Source organism: Panulirus ornatus, chromosome 52 (assembly GCF_036320965.1).
Source record: "Panulirus ornatus isolate Po-2019 chromosome 52, ASM3632096v1, whole genome shotgun sequence".
Lineage (NCBI taxonomy): Eukaryota > Metazoa > Arthropoda > Malacostraca > Decapoda > Palinuridae > Panulirus > Panulirus ornatus.
In genome coordinates, this window is record NC_092275.1 from 10,952,289 (window position 1) to 10,968,726 (window position 16,438).

Consider the following 16,438-nt stretch of genomic DNA (forward strand, 5'->3'; position numbering starts at 1 on the left):
CTTAAATTCCCCACAACAGTTTTGTGCTGTATATTCAGTGACTTTTTGTGGGTATGTTGATACTTTTGTAGGCTTAGTATTACTGTCATTACAATTTGTGTTTTTTAAAGCAACTGGTGTAGCTGTCGAATTTCTTAATGTATAATGGGATAATGAACCAGATTTTAATGTTATTTATTTATTTGATATAGAACTTTGCATTGATGCATCATTTTCAGAAATCATAATTGATTAGTATTTAGTCCATACTATAATTGTAGAATAATACTTTGACAGGCACACCTGAGAGATAACAGCACAAATGAAGGTTTTATTTCTGTATAGATGCTTTGTGTGGATAAGAGGACATAGCTTTAAAGTGCCCCAGAAAGTAGTAATGACTTCTTTCCAGAATTTCATGCTTCACTATTTACAAAGGCAAATTTTTTATATCATTAAAGAGCTAAAGGTGTTTGAATGCCAAGTCCATGCTTGTAATCCACAATATTTAATCCTGGCAACTTGGACTTTAATGATTAAACAATAGGAGTCCTCTTGTCTGTTAATCTGAATTAGGTAAGGGAATATCCTAAGTGACTTCACGGTCGGTAATGTATCACCCTTCCTTTTCTAGAGCTTCCGAGCCGAGTTTGACTCTCGCTATGGTATCCCTCAGGTACTGAGTTGTGTCGTAGGTTGTTTTACAGCGCACATGGTGATTTGTTGTGTTCTCGTGTGTTTTGGGGCCAAGGGTAGTGTTCTAGTTTTCCATTTGTAGATGCTCCATACTAATGACTAGCGTATTGCTGGCCTCAACATTGTAGTTACTTTCACTGGAGAGCATTTCCTGCCCCAAAACCAAGTATTGTGGATTAACAACAAACTCGCATGTAGAGCACTTACAAAAATTAGTCACCTTATAAAGGAATCAGAAGCATGTTATTCCTGTGAGATTGACTAATGTTCATAATGTCTAAAAGTTGGGTTGACAAGTTGAATTGTAAATGCTTTCTCCCTGAATATCTCTCCTTTTATATTTTATGGATAATTGTTGCATGGTCTTTGGAAAAAGAACATGTTGATATATTATGGATAGAATTCCTTGCCACTCTATTGTGCTGTTCAGCACAAGGTATTCTGATATAGCACGTGTGCAGGAAATGCTCCTCCCTCTATGTTGTCACTAATGATAGCATGAAACTCTGACATTTAGAAGCAAATTTGTTTTATGGAAATAAGATTATAAATGCAGCACCTGTAACAAAGAGAATTATCTGATGTGAAAGTAGTTAGTTCACAAACACAAACAACAAACAGGACGTACACTGATTAAGTGATTGTCTTAGTTAACTGTAATTTTCATGTTTGGGGTTAGTTACCTTATTAAATAAATTTGATATTAACAGAAAGTAGGTAAAAGGATAAATTTACTTCAATTTTTTTGGCAGGATTTATGACTTTGCCTGATTTAATCATCATAGTTAAATTTTTAGAATGAGCACAGTACATGTATTAACAATTTAGTTAAAACTTGTTATGCAATATGTGCATTGTGTGAAGAGTGGCATTACTAACGTGTGAATAAGGATATAAGGATTTGGCATGTTGGATGGCCTTTTTATAGTCACACTCATAAGATCCTTGTCTTGAATTTTGATCTATTGACGTACAGTATCCTGTTTCACATGAGGGTCAAAAAAAAAAAAGGGGGCAGGGGATTTGTAACAAGCATTAAAGGCTCACAGGGTTAGGCACATTTGTATAGGAATAAAGAAAATGCATACATTTATTTTTGCATTTTTGATTTTACAGTGGAGTCATGGCAATTTGTAAAATTCAAATTCACACATTTGTGGTTACATGTATTATACCTCTTTTGTGAAAGTTTTTGGTTCAATTTTAATGATTTGCAGCTGAACAGTACCAGCTGCTGCCTAAGAATCTTAGGTCAGTATGATTGGCAGGCAAGTTCCTGCTTCTGCCTTGAGAGGACTCCCACAACATCTTCAGCTCAGGGTTTACATTTGGTATTTTCTTTAACCAAATTGAAGGTAATCTGGATGTGAAAAATCTGTTTTGCAATGAAAAATATGGTTTGGTAATGTGTTGTACAAAGGTGGATATCATGGAATATATATTTAAGTTCCCCGCTGAAATGTATGATTGTACACTGGAGGGGAAAGTGGAGGATACAGCCACATTGGTTCTGTCAACAGATTCATTGCATGACAATTATATCACAAAAGTTGAAGTTAATAATTTTTTTAGGAAATAATCAATTATGAAACACCTGGTGTGGTAATGAGTAAAGATGTATTTGTTGCTGGCTACAAAATCCAAGTTGGCAATTTTGCCTCAGCCACCCACTGCTCACCGCCCACCCCTCTATGCTCTTTCTGTTTGTACCATTGTCCTGTGAACATCTCCCTCCAGTCTAACCCCTTACTCACGTGGTCATGGACCTACATCAAGATGTCTAATCTCCCCACAAGTTCCTCTACATCCTCTGCTGTTGCTGGTGTTGTTGGTGCTGCAGCTGCAGCTGGTGAGTTCCTCCCCTCAGGATTTTGGTGAATTCAACTCGTCAAATGAGGCATTTTATAGCTGCTGATCGCAGTACCTTCTGGTAAGTTTTTGTGGTGTGTGACTAAGTTTCAGCATTTTGATAGCTGAGTCTTGTCAAGTGAATTAATTTGTTACAAATTTAAATCTTGTGAACAAAAGAATGAATTGTGGTTTTTGGTTTAAGAAAATGATGCTTAGCTTGAAATCATATTCATTTCTTTCTACAATGGTATGAGAGTTTTGCTTACCTCAGCAACACCATGGACTACCAGCTAGCCAGCCATCCACCACTAGGATCCAGTGTCACACTGCGTAGCTCAGTTATCAAAAGATCTTTTTATTTGTGTCACTCAGAGGATGATTTGGATAATGGAAGATGTTTATGTAATGTTGAAGTGCTTTTTTATATAATATCTCTAACTGTATTTGTTGGATGGTTTCATCTATTCAGATAAAGGCGAGTGTTCAAACTACAGAGGCATAAATTTGATAAGTATTCCTAAAAAAGATTATATGGGAGGGTATTGATTGAGAGGGTGAAGGCATGTACAGAGCATCAGATTTGGGGGGGGAGCAGTGTGGTTTGAGAAGTGGTAGAGGATGTGTGGATCAGGAGTTTGCTTTGAAGAGTGTGTGTGAGAAATATGTAGAAAAACAGATGGATTTGTATGTAGCATTTATGGATCTGGAGAAGGCATATGAGGGGTTGTTAGAGATGCTTTGTAGTAAGTCTTAAGGGTTTATGGTGTGGGAGGTAAGCTACTAGAAGCTCTGAAAAGTTTTTATCAAGGATGTAACGCATGTGTATGAGTAGGAAGAGAGGAAAGTGATTGGTTCCCAGTGAAGGTTGGTATGTGGCAGGGATGTGTGATGTCCTGATGGTTGTAATTTGTTTATGGATGGGGTGGTGAGGGAGGTAAATACAAGAGTTGTGGAGAGAGGGGTAAGTATGCAGGCTGTTGAGGATGAGAGGGACTGGGAAGTGAGTCAGTTGTTGTTTGCTGATAATACAGCACTGGTGGCTGATTTGGGTGAGAAACTGCCTTTTTTTTTTGTTTCGTTTTCCTGGTGCTACCTTGATGAAGCAGGGGGTAGCGATTCTGTTTTCCTGTGGGGCGGGGAAGTGCCAGGAATGGATGAAGGCAAGCAAGTATGAATATGTGCATGTGTATATATGTACATTTGTGTATATGTTGATATGTATATGTATATATATGTGCATGTATGGGCGTTTATGTATGGAAAGGAGACTTGTGTGAGGAAGTACCAGGAGAGATTTAGTGCAGAATGACGAAAGGTTAGAGCAAATGATGAGGGGAGTGGGTGAGGAATTGGATGTATTTAGGGAAGCATTGATGGCTTGTGCAAAAGCTGCATGTGGCATCAGCAAATTGGGAGGTGGTCACATTAGATAGGGTGGTGAGTAGTGGGATGAAGAAGTAAGATTGTTAGTGAAAGAGAAAAGAGAGGCATTTGGATGTTTAGATGATACAGGGAAGTAGTTCAAATGACTGTGAGATGTATAAAAGAAAGCAGCAGGAGGTCAAGAGAAAGGTGCAAGAGGTGAAAAAGGGCAAATGAGAGTTGGTTTGAGAGAGTATCATTAAATTTTAAGGAGAATAAAATGTTTTGGAAGGAGGTAGATGAAGTGTGTAAGACGAGAACTAATGGGAACATTAGTTAAGGGGGCAAGTGGGGAAGTGATAACAGGTAGTGATGAAGTGAGGAGATGGAGTGAGTATTTTGAAGGTCTGTTAAATGTGTTTGATGATAGAGTGGCAGATATAGGGTGTTTTGGTCAAGGTGGTGTGTGAAGTGAGAGGGTCAGGGAGAATGGATTAGTAAAAAGGGAAGAGGTAGTGAAAGCTTTGCAGAAGATGAAATCCAGCAAGGTGGTGGGTTTGGATGGTATTGCAGTTGAATATATTAGAAAAGTTTGTTGAGTGTTCCTGGGAAATTATATGAGAGGGTATTGATTGAGAGGGTGAAGGCATGTACAGAGCATCAGATTGGGGAAGAGCAGTGTTGCTTGAGAAGTGGTAGAGGATGTGTGGATCAGATGTTTGCTTTGAAGAATGTATGTGAAAAATACTTAGAAAAACATGGATTTGTATGTAGCATTTATGGATCTGGAGAAGGTATATGATAGAGTTGATTGAGATGCTTTGTGAAATGTATTAAGATTATATGGTGTGGGAGGTAAGTTGCTAGAAGCAGTGAAAAGTTTATATCGAGGATGTAAGGCATGTGTACGAGTAGGTAGGGAGGAGAGTGATTGGTTTCCAGTGAATGTCAGTTTGTGGCAGGGATGTATGATGCCCCTAAGGTTGTTTAATTTGCTTATGGATGGGGTGGTTAGGGAGGTAAATGCAAGAGTTTTGGAGAGAGGGGCAAGTATGCAGTCTGTTGTGGATAAGGGGGCCTGGGAAGTGATTCAGTTGTTGTTTGCCGATGATACAGCTCTGGTGGCTGATTCAGGTGAGAGACTGCAGAGGTTGGTGACTGAGTTTGAAAAAGTATGTAAAAGGAGAAAGTTTAGAGTAAATGTGAATAAGAGCAAGTTTAATAGGTTCAGTAGAGGTTGAGGGACAAGTTAATTGGGATTTAAGTTTGAATGGAGAAAAGTTGGATGAAATGAAGCATTATAGATATCTGGGAGTGGTATTAACAGCGGATGGAACCATGGAAATGGAAGTGAGTCACAGGGTGGGAATAGAGGAGTCAGAGATTCTGGAAGTGATGAAGAATGTGTGAAAGGAGAGAACGTTATTTTGGAGAGCAAAAATGGGTGTTTGAAGGAATAGTAGTTCCAACAATGTTGTATGGTTGTGAAGCATTAGCTAATGATAGGGTTGTATGGAGGAGGGTGGATGTGTTGGAAATGAGGACAGTATGTGGTGTGAGGTGGTTTGATTGAGTAAGTAATGAGTGAAAGGGTAAAAGAGATGTTTGGAAATAAAAAGAGTATGGTTTAGAGAGCAGAAGAGGATGTGTTAAAATGATTTGGATATGGGGAGAATGAGTGAGGAGAGATTGACAAAGAGGATATAGGTGTCAGAGGTGATGGGAACAGGAAGAAGCAGGAGACCAAATTGGAGGTGAAATGTTGGAGTGAAAAAGATTTTGAGCAATTTTGGCCTGAACATACAGGAGAGTGTAAGGCATGTAAGGAATAGTGTGAATTGGAATGATGTGGTGTACTGGGGTCGACGTGCTGTCAATGGACTGAACCAGGGCGTGTGAAGCGTCTGGTGTAAACCATGGAAAAGTCTGTGGGGCCTGGATTTGAATAAGGAGCTGTGGTTTCAGAGCTTTACACATGACAGATAGAGACTGAGTGTGAACGAATGTAGCCTTTTTTGTCGGTTTTTGTGGCGCTACCTCGCTGAAGTGGGGGGTAGTGACGCTTTTTCCTGTGTGGCGGGGTAGACAGAAATGGATGATTGCAAACAAGTATGAATATGTATGTATGTATGTATGTATATGTCTGTGTATGTATATGTTTGTATATGTCTGTATATGGATGATTATGAATATATGTCTGTATATGAGTGGATGGGCCTTTCTTTGTCTGTTTCTTGGTGCTGCCTTGCTGACGCAGGAAACAGCGATTGAGTATAATAATACTAGAAAATATATGTGTGTGTGTATGAGTGGATGGGCAATTCTTTGTCTTTCCTTTCGCTGCCTCGTTGATGCCGGAAACAGCATTCAAGTATAATAGATGAATAGATGTGAAGTATGTATGATGCTTAATATTTATTAAAGCAGGTTTGGAAAAGTGTATGAATATTTTATGGCCTTCAGAACCTAATATATTGCTTCCACTTGAATTGGTTAAACTAGTGATTTGATAGTTCATGGAGGATTCTGGTACCTAATATGCAAATTAAGGTGGCTTCTCTGTAGCTAAAGAGTTTACATAGGTATGAAAACTGTAATTGTTAATGTTCACGGCAGCAATTTTGTTCCAAGGAGTTATGTAGGAATCCCATCTTTTTGTCATCTTGCAAGATTAGGGTTAAATACCCCAAGTTTGCAAATTTTTTTTTATAAAAAGGGTATACCTATATGTAAGAGATCTTTCCATGTAAAATGTAAAGGTTATAGATGTATTGTTGATTACCCAGAGAGATCATTTGTCTTGACTTCAACTTACTTTTTCTTTCTAGTGATTTTATTAGGGTGTATTATCGAGGATGTAAGGCATGTGTACGTGTAGGAAGAGAGGAAAGTGATTGGTTCTCAGTGAATGTAGGTTTGCGGCAGGGGTGTGTGATGTCTCCATGGTTGTTTAATTTTTTTATGGATGGGGTTGTGAGGGAGGTGAATGCAAGAGTTTTGGAAAGAGGGGCAAGTATGAAGTCTGTTGTGGATGAGAGAGCTTGGGAAGTGAGTCAGTTGTTGTTCGCTGATGATACAGCGCTGGTGGCTGATTCGTGTGAGAAACTGCAGAAGCTGGTGACTGAGTTTGGTAAAGTGTGTGAAAGAAGAAAGTTGAGAGTAAATGTGAATAAGAGCAAGGTTGTTAGGTACAGTAGGGTTGAGGGTCAAGTCAATTGGGAGGTAAGTTTGAATGGAGAAAAACTGGAGGAAGTAAAGTGTTTTAGATATCTGGGAGTGGATCTGGCAGCGGATGGAACCATGGAAGCGGAAGTGGATCATAGGGTGGGGGAGGGGGTGAAAATTCTGGGAGCCTTGAAGAATGTGTGGAAGTCGAGAACATTATCTCGGAAAGCAAAAATGGGTATGTTTGAAGGAATAGTGGCTCCAACAATGTTGTATGGTTGCGAGGCATGGGCTATGGATAGAGTTGTGTGCAGGAGGATGGATGTGCTGGAAATGAGATGTTTGAGGACAATGTGTGGTGTGAGGTGGTTTGATCGAGTAAGTAACGTAAGGTTGAGAGAGATGTGTGGAAATAAAAAGAGCGTGGTTGAGAGAGCAGAAGAGGGTGTTTTGAAATGGTTTGGGCACATGGAGAGAATGAGTGAGGAAAGATTGACCAAGAGGATATATGTTTCGGAGGTGGAGGGAACGAGGAGAAGTGGGAGACCAAATTGGAGGTGGAAAGATGGCATGAAAAAGATTTTGTGTGATCGGGGCCTGAACATGCAGGAGGGTGAAAGGAGGGCAAGGAATAGAGTGAATTGGATCGATGTGGTATACCGGGGTTGACGTGCTGTCAGTGGATTGAATCAGGGCATGTGAAGAGTCTGGGGTAAACCATGGAAAGCTGTGTAGGTATGTATATTTGCGTGTGTGGACGTATGTATATACATGTGTATGGGGGTGGGTTGGGCCATTTCTTTCGTCTGTTTCCTTGCGCTACCTCGCAAACGCGGGAGACAGCGGCAAAAAAAAAAAATAAAAAAGAATAAAAAATAATGTTTTCTTGTCATGTTTTGCAAATACTGATGAATACTCAAGCCTTACATAAAACTTCCTCAGAACATCAGTATGTATCATTCTTTACCCTCCTGTTTCTATTAATTATTGTTTGTGTATCCATACTTCATTTTTCTCAGCAGTTTTAAAAACATTTGTGTTATTTCCATTTAAAGACCTGTAATTCGCAGCTAGTTCTGCTGATTGATGATGTAATGGTTCCTGGTTTCATTTGATTCGCCCACTGTTTGAGTCCTCAACTTATCCATAGATTTCATTAGCATTTGCCTGCCAAAGCCTTAAAATGTTTCTCATGCCTGTTATGTGTAGATTCAGCATAGAACTTGTACATACATTGGCATTACATCTTACGCTCATACATGCCCATAATTGTTGATGAATGAAGTAATGTAGAGGAGGATTTTTTTTTATTATACTTCTCATCTACAGTAGACTTAAAAGATAGATACCTGTATGCAGAAGGTAAATCATATGAAACCCAGATTTAGGCTAGTGGTCAGGGTGAGATACAGATTATTTTTAGACATTTTCTGACTGAAAAGTGACATAACGGATAGTAAAACTCAAAGATTGGTAAAATCTCTGTTATCCATGATTTGAGACAATGAAATGTTCAAAATAATGTATGTTTTCAATTTGTTTAGCAACCCTCGATTATCTGGGAAAAATAATAAAATTGAAAAAGATACATAGAAATATTTCAGATTGCACTTGCACTGTGCCGCAGCAATTAATGTACTTACCATTCAATGTTTTCGGGTACTGGCGATTATTTGCTGTTTCCCATGTGCTTTCTGGTGTGGTGTTTGTGTGCTGTTCTTGCACATTTGAGTATTATTTTTGCACCCAGTATTAATCTTATGGACAATGGCCCCTTTCAGGCATCATCAGCAATTACCTGATAATTTCTCAAAGCAATCTACCTCCTGCACAAAGCACAAGAGAAACATTTTAAGCCTCAAAAAAGATGGAGTTATGTGAGAGATTGGCTAAGGACGAGTCCAAGATGGCACATGAAGGACTGCAACATCGGCATAATGGCTATTTAAGACATCACCAGGAAGCAGTAGGAAAAAGAGGCATGTAGAAGTGAGTCCTAGCCCAAGACTCCAAAGGCATGCAAGACCCTTCATCAGCCTAAACTCATTGAGTTGGACCCTGTTCTTCACAGGTGATTCTCTGTGGGAGTACCCATCTCCATTCCACTGCTCATCAGGAAGACCAAACAACTCTGTAATGAGATGAAGACAAAGGTGACGTGTTCTTTTTCTAGGGGCTGGCTTGTTGAAATCAAGAAACTTCACAGCATTTTTAAACCTGACATACCAGGTAAGTGTAGGTCAGCAGACCATGACAGTGCTGCAGAGTACAACTCTACTTTAGAAGAGTTAGTTAATGAGCATGACTTCAGTACTGAGCAGATTTATAATGCTGATGAGACAGCTTTGTCCTGGCAATACCTACTATCTTCTACGTGCTTCTTTCAGTGCAGTTGGTGCTTGAGGTTTTAAGAACAAAGATCATATCACGTTCGTTGTCTGCACTAATGCTAATGGCACACACATGCTCAGAATTCTGATTATTGGCAAGTATTAGCTACTTCAAGCATTAAGGTTGTGGCTCATCTCCCTGTGACATATATAGGTCTGAATAGTGGTTGGATGGACAAGGATAGTTTTATTCATTATAAGTGAAGCGGCTTTTTAGGAGTATTGGCAAACCTGAGGACAGCAAGGTCATCCTGCTTCTGGACAACTGTGGAGCCCACTCCCATGGAAGCTTGCTTATTTCTAACATCATTTTCATTTTTACCTGCGTGCGAATGTTGTTACATCTTTAATCCAGCCCATGGACCAAGGAATAATTGAAAAGATAGTGCCACTGCAAGAAGGGTCTTATTAGTGAAATAGTAAACTTTGACAGTCCAGTTACTCAGTTTCAGTGGAAGTATGCAATTAAAGATGCCATGTACAATGCCTGTGCTTGAAAAACAAACAAGATCACCCTGAATTGTGCTTGGTGGAAACAGTGGCCATCTAGCATGTTTGTAGAAAGCTCTTCTGAGAGAGAATTTAAGGGCTTCAGTGTTGGGCATTAGAAATCATTTAAAATTGTACTCGATTCTTATATACAGATTAATGAAGGTGAAGTAGAGGAGTGTCTCAATGTTGATGAGGGAGCTCCAGTAACATTCAGTCCAACAGATTCTGACTTGATAGCCAGCATTGTTGATTCCCAGACTGAATGAATCTTCTGAAGAGGAGGAAGGTGACGATGAGGAACTGAAATTTATGAAAAATCCTTTCAGAAGCTAATGCACTTTGTCAAGATGCTGTCACTCTGTAGCCCCCATAAATTCATACAGTTTCAGATCATGCAATTTGAATTTGTACGAAAACACCAAACAATACTCAAATAGGGAGTCATCCACATGTTTTTCAGTGGAGTTCTTGGCGAGAAACCAGGGAAGGATGTCGCCCATTAGAAAAAAGCAACATTGGATATTGCACAGGTGCCCTCAGTTTCACGTAGCATTCCTGATGGCTTTACACAATGATGACCCAATTGTTTTACATCTTAAAGATGATGATTTTAATTTGAGTGACCCCAGTATTCCTGTTCTTCATGATGCTGCAGACTGCTTCCTAAACTACTCATAACCTGTAGGCACCAGTAGAAAAGCATCGATTTTTGCAAGAAATATATAGTTTGGGATACAGCTAAGTTCAGAAGTGTCTTGTGAAGTCATGAAACCACCTTTTCTGGAACAGGTGGCTATGGTGGGCATGAGCCTTGTGACCCCAAATACATTGTAAGCACTGTAAAGTTCCTTGCTTCACCTGTGGTATGGGATTTTTTCAGTTAATATAGTGTTTGGGGACCTTGTAGTGTTGCCAGAGAATGGAAATATGAAGACATAGTTACTTCAAGCTATTGTCTGACCGTCTTCCACATTCTTAAAGTGTTATACTGTCAAACTGTTCTCTGACTGGGTTCAGGACTGTGCACTGGAGTGTTTCAGTGACTGGGTCAAGAATTCACTGGACATGATTGAAATGGAAAGCTTATGGGCGCTTATGAAATTTAGATTACGAAGTAGGGATACTTTGTTGCAGCTTAAGCTGGAGGTGGCCATTCTCAAAATGTGAGCAAAGATGGACTCTAAATGGCTTCAGAACCTTGCTGATTCAGTTCTTGGTTGTTTGAAGGAGTGTATAAAGGAAAAGGAAACCAATAAAGTACTAGTTAATGGTAAATACACATTTTTCTTTGTTTTATTTCATGTTTGTCCTTGATGGTTGTGATGCCGCCCCCTCACACCCGCTTCAATTACAGGCACTGCATTTTTTTTCTCTCTCTCTTTATATCTGGTCTTTGGCCAATTATCTATATTTCAAAGATTTTTTTTTAGATTTAAGAAAAATATTATGCTGCACCAGGAGATGCATAGCATGCCACAGACTGCAGTTTAAGGTTTAGCACTGTCACTGGGAAAGATATTTCATATTTTTGTATCATAATATTTCAAGTAGATGTATATTTCAGAAAATATTTCCCTTAGATTATAGCCTCACTCAATTGACCATTTTCCTCTGCATTTGTTTTTAAGCACAGCTTTTTAGTAGGATTTGCTCACAGCACATCAGTGGTAGTTAGAGAAGGTGATGTTTTCTTCCTTTGTTTTTGATTGCAGAAAAATTTGCATCTTAGTTTTTCTTTGGCTAGAAATTTTTTGTTTTTGTAATAGATAGATTCATGTACTCACACTCTGTTAAAGAGATTAGTTCATTAATTTATGCATCTCCACAGTGGCTGCATTGCACTGGTAGAGTATGCACACATCGAAGAGTATTTACATATGACAGAATTGTTTCTTTTTGTTCAGGAGCACCGCACAGAGATTGATGCTCGTGCTGGAACATTCCAAGCCTTTGAACTTTTTGGACACCAACTCCTTCAGTCTAGCCATTTTGCCTCTGCTGAAGTGCAAGAAAAGCTTGATGCCATGAATGAAGATCGACAGGATCTTGAGAGGTGGGTGAGAAGAGGATAATTTACTATGAATAATTACCATTTGTGAATAGCTATATTGAATATTTTCATTATTATTATACTTGATCGCTGTCTCCCAACTCAGCGAGGTAGTGCTAGGAAACAGACGAAGAAGACACATACACTCATATACACACACATTATTTTTTTATTATACTTAGTCACTGTCTCCTGCGTTAGCCAGGTAGTGCAAGGAAACAGAGGAGAGAATGGCCCAGCCCACCCACATACACATGTATATACATAAATGCCCACTCACGCACATATACACACCTATACATTTCAACACAAAAGATGCCTGTGGCATGAGAAGCGTGGGAGGTGGGCAGATTAGAAAGGGTAGTTGAGTGGTGGGATGAAGAAATAAGATTATTAGTGAAAGAGAAGAGAGAGGCATTTGGACGATTTTTGCAGGGAACTAATGCAAATGACTGGGAGATGGGTAAAAGAAAGAGGCAGGAGGTCAAAATAAGGTGCAAGAGGTGAAAAAGAGGGCAAATGAGAGTTGGGTTGAGAGAGTATCATTAAATTTTAGGGAGAATAAGATATTTTGGAAGGAGGTAAATAAAGTGCGTAAGACAAGGGAACAAATGGGAACATCGGCGAAGGGGGCTAATGGGGAGGTGATAATAAGTAATGGTGATGTGAGAAGGAGATGGAGTGAGTATTTTGAAGGTTTGTAGAATGTGTTTGATGATAGAGTGGCAGATATAGGGTGTTTTGGTGGTGTGCAAAGTGAGAGGGTTAGGGAGAATGATTTGGTAAACAGAGAAGAGGGAGTAAAAGCTTTGCGGAAGATGAAAGCCGGCAAGGCAGCGGGTTTGGATGGTATTGCAGTGGAATTTATTAAAAAAGGGGATGACTGTATTGTTGACTGGTTGGTGAGGTTATTTAATGTATGTATAACTCATGGTGAGGTGCCTGAGGGTTGGTGGAATGCTTGCATAGTGCCATTGTACAAAGGCAAAGGGGATTAAAGTGAGTGCTCAGATTACAGAGGTATAAGTTTGTTGATTATTCCTGGTAAATTATATGGGAGGGTATTGATTGAGAGGGTGAAGGCATGTACAGAGCATCAGACTGGGGAAGAGCAGTGTGGTTTCAGAAGTGGTAGAGGATGTGTGGATCAGGTGTTTGCTTTGAAGAATGTATGTGAGAAATACTTAGAAAAGCAAATGGATTTGTATGTAGCATTTATGGGTGGAGAAGGCATATGACAGAGTTGATAGAGATGCTCTGTGGAAGGTATTAAGAATATATGGTGTAAGAAGCAAGTTGTTAGAAGCGGTGAAAAGTTTTTATTTAGGATGTAAGGCATGTGTACGTGTAGGAAGAGAGTAAAGTGATTGGTTCTCATTGAATGTAGGTTTGCGACAGGGGTGTGTGATATCTCCATTGTTGTTTAATTTGTTTATGGATGAGGTTGTTAGGGAGGTGAATGCAAGAGTTTTAGAAAGAGGGGCAAGTATGTAGTCTGTTGTGGATGAGAGAGCTTGGGAAATGAGTCAGTTGTTGTTCACTGATGATACATTGCTTGTGGCTGATTCGTGTGAGAAACTGCAGAAGCTGGTGACTGACTTTGGTAAAGTGTGTGAAAGAAGAAAGTTGAGAGTAAATGTGAATAAGAGTAAGGTTATTAAGTACAGTATGGTTGAAGGACAAGTCAATTGGGAGGTAAGTTTGAATGAAGAAAAACTGGAGGAAGTGAAGTGTTTTAGATATCTGGGAGTGGATCTGGCAGCGGATGGAACCATGGAACCGGAAGTGAATCATAGGGTGGGGGAGGGGGTGAAAGTTCTGGGAGTGTTGAAAAATGTGTGGAAGTCGAGAACATTATCTTGGAAAGCAAAAATGGGTATGTTTGAAGGAATAGTGGTTCCAACAGTGATATATGGTTGTGAGGCATGGGCTATAGATAGAGTTGTGCGCAGGAGGGTGGATGTGCTGAAAATGAGATGTTTGAGGACACTATGTGGTGTGAGGTGGTTTGATCGAGTAAGTAATAATAGGGTAAGAGAGATGTGTGGTAATAAAAAGTGTGTGGTTGAGAGAGCAGAAGAGGGTATTTTGAAATGGTTTGGTCACATGGAGAGAATGAGTAAGGAAAGATTGACCGAGAGGATATATGTCAGAGGTGGAGGGAACGAGGAGAAATGGGAGACCAAATTGGAGGTGGAAAGATGGAGTGAAAAAGATTTTGAGAGGTCGGGGCCTGAACATGCAGGAGGGTGAAAGGCGTGCAAGGAATAGAGTGAATTGGAATGATGTGGTATACCGGGGTTGGCGTCCTGTCAATGGATTGAACCAAGGCATGTGAAGCGTCTGGGGTAAACCATGGAAAGTTCTGTGAGGCCTGGATGTGGAAAGGGAGCTGTGGTTTCAGTGCATTATACATGACAGCTAGAGACTGAATGTGAACGAATGTGGCCTTTGTTATCTTTTCCTAGTGCTACCTTGTGCACATGCGGGGAGGAGGGGTTGTTATTTCATGTGTGGCGGGGTGGTGATGGGAATGAATAAAGGCAGACAGTATGAATTATGTACATGTGTATATATGTATATGTCTGTGTCTGTATATATATGTATACGTTGAGATGTGAAGGTATGTATATTTGCGTGTGTGGACGTATATGTACATACATGTGTATGGGTGGGTTGGGCCATTCTTTCGTCTGTTTCCTTGTGCTACCTTGCTAACGTAGGAGACAGCGACAAAGTAAAATAAATGATTAAATAAATGACATATATACATATCAACATATACACATGTACATCACATTTTTTTTTTTTTTTTTTTCATACTATTCGCTATTTCCCGCGATAGCGAGGTAGCGTTAAGAACAGAGGACTGGGCCTTTGAGGGAATATCCTCACCTGGCCCTCTTCTCTGTTCCTTCTTTTGGAAAAAAAAAAAAAAAAAAAGACATATACATATGTACGCTTGTACATATTCATACTTGCTTGCTTTCATCCCGCTAGAGACAGTATGAACAAATGTGGCCTTTTTGTCTGTTTTCCTGGTGCTGCCTCGCTGAAGCAGGGGGTAGCAGTGCTGTTTCCTATGGGGTGAGGTAGCACCAGGAATGGATGAGGGATTTTTTTATATATTCCCCAATAATTGCTACATGCATCCAGCAACTTTTCCTGTAGATAAAGGAACAATAATAGCTTTCTTCCAATCCTCAATCACAACCTTTTGCTTCCATGCTAAACTGCATATCACATGCATCCACTCTATCACACTTTCTTTTCCATATTCTACATTTCAACTGTTGTTCCATCCACACCAGGTACCTTTCCATTCTGGAGCTCCTTCTTTTGGGTGGCCACGGCAATAGAGTCTTCATAACTAGTGAACTCCGTTGCTGCTTCGTAGTCTTTAGTGCCTCACCTTTAACAGGCCACTGACAGAGGATAAGTCTAGTGCAGTGTTCGCAAAGGCTTCTACCTAATGTTCCTACTGGCCGCTGCCTAATGTTCCTACCTACTACTTATTTCCAACCCTCAAACCCATTATTGCTTTTTCTTTTCTACCTCTTTTGTTATAGACCCTTGCACTTGTATCCCTTTCCTTCCATCCTCCTTACCTGTGCATGTAACAACAGCTGTGTCTCCTCCCACATTCATCAATTCTTCAAAGTACTCTTACCGTCTTCCTTTTGATTCAGCAACTCTATTCCCTTACTTCTCATATTTACATTTCCACCCTTACATCTAACTCTCCTTTTTCACCTCCTTCCAGTACAATTTTTTGGTTTCCTTAAACTTTTATCTCAATTGTCTTTCAGAATCTTAATCTACTCCTTCGTCATCCTGTTGACATTCCACTTACTCATTGTATATTCTTCTCTTCTCTTTGGTGAACCTTCAGTGGTGCATTAATTTCAGGAAATCTGCTATATGCCTTTTTCTTCTCTTCCACATTATTTCTATCCTCATCCGTTCACCAAGCCTCTCCACTTTTATTCTTATATCTCACAACATTGTATCCAGTTACTAATTTTGCAGCTTTTAACAGTCTAAACATTTTCAACACCTCATTCACACGAGTGTATTCCTACATTTACTCCTCTTTCATCTAAATGTTCAGTCCCTTCTTCCATACTCCTCCTTGCTATCTCTCATATTCATCTTCTTTGCTAACGCTTTTCTTCTCCATTCTTACTTATGCCATACCTCTACTTATCCCTGATCCTCACCTCCACAAGAACTGCAAAATGGTCAGAATCTCCAAAGATCTCTCTCACAACTCTTAGTGTCCAACACAACCTTTCTCAACCTTTTGTTCATTGCCACATAGTTACACAAACCTTTCTGTTGGCTCTTCCATGATTTCTCATCCACATATATCGGAATCATCTTGTGCTGATAACACATTGTATAGCTTGTATCAGTTCTTGTGGTTTCATTCATTGCCATGTCTGCTCTAAGG

The 16,438-nt window shown here is 39.7% G+C and overlaps 1 protein-coding gene across 6 annotated transcripts in view; it reads left to right on the forward strand.

The window, feature by feature from the left end:
• The window catches only part of alpha-Spec (alpha spectrin), a 176,977-nt gene that overhangs the window by 57,264 nt on the left and 103,275 nt on the right, over window positions 1-16,438 (forward strand). For 4 of the 6 annotated variants that reach the window (XM_071692154.1, XM_071692158.1, XM_071692156.1 and 1 more), the window contains exons 10-11: window positions 614-655; window positions 11,840-11,988. In XM_071692154.1, coding sequence (XP_071548255.1) covers window positions 614-655; window positions 11,840-11,988 — 191 coding nt within the window. The remainder of the gene's footprint in view (window positions 1-613; window positions 656-11,839; window positions 11,989-16,438) is intronic. The other 2 variants (XM_071692157.1, XM_071692160.1) reach the window with 1 other exon arrangement.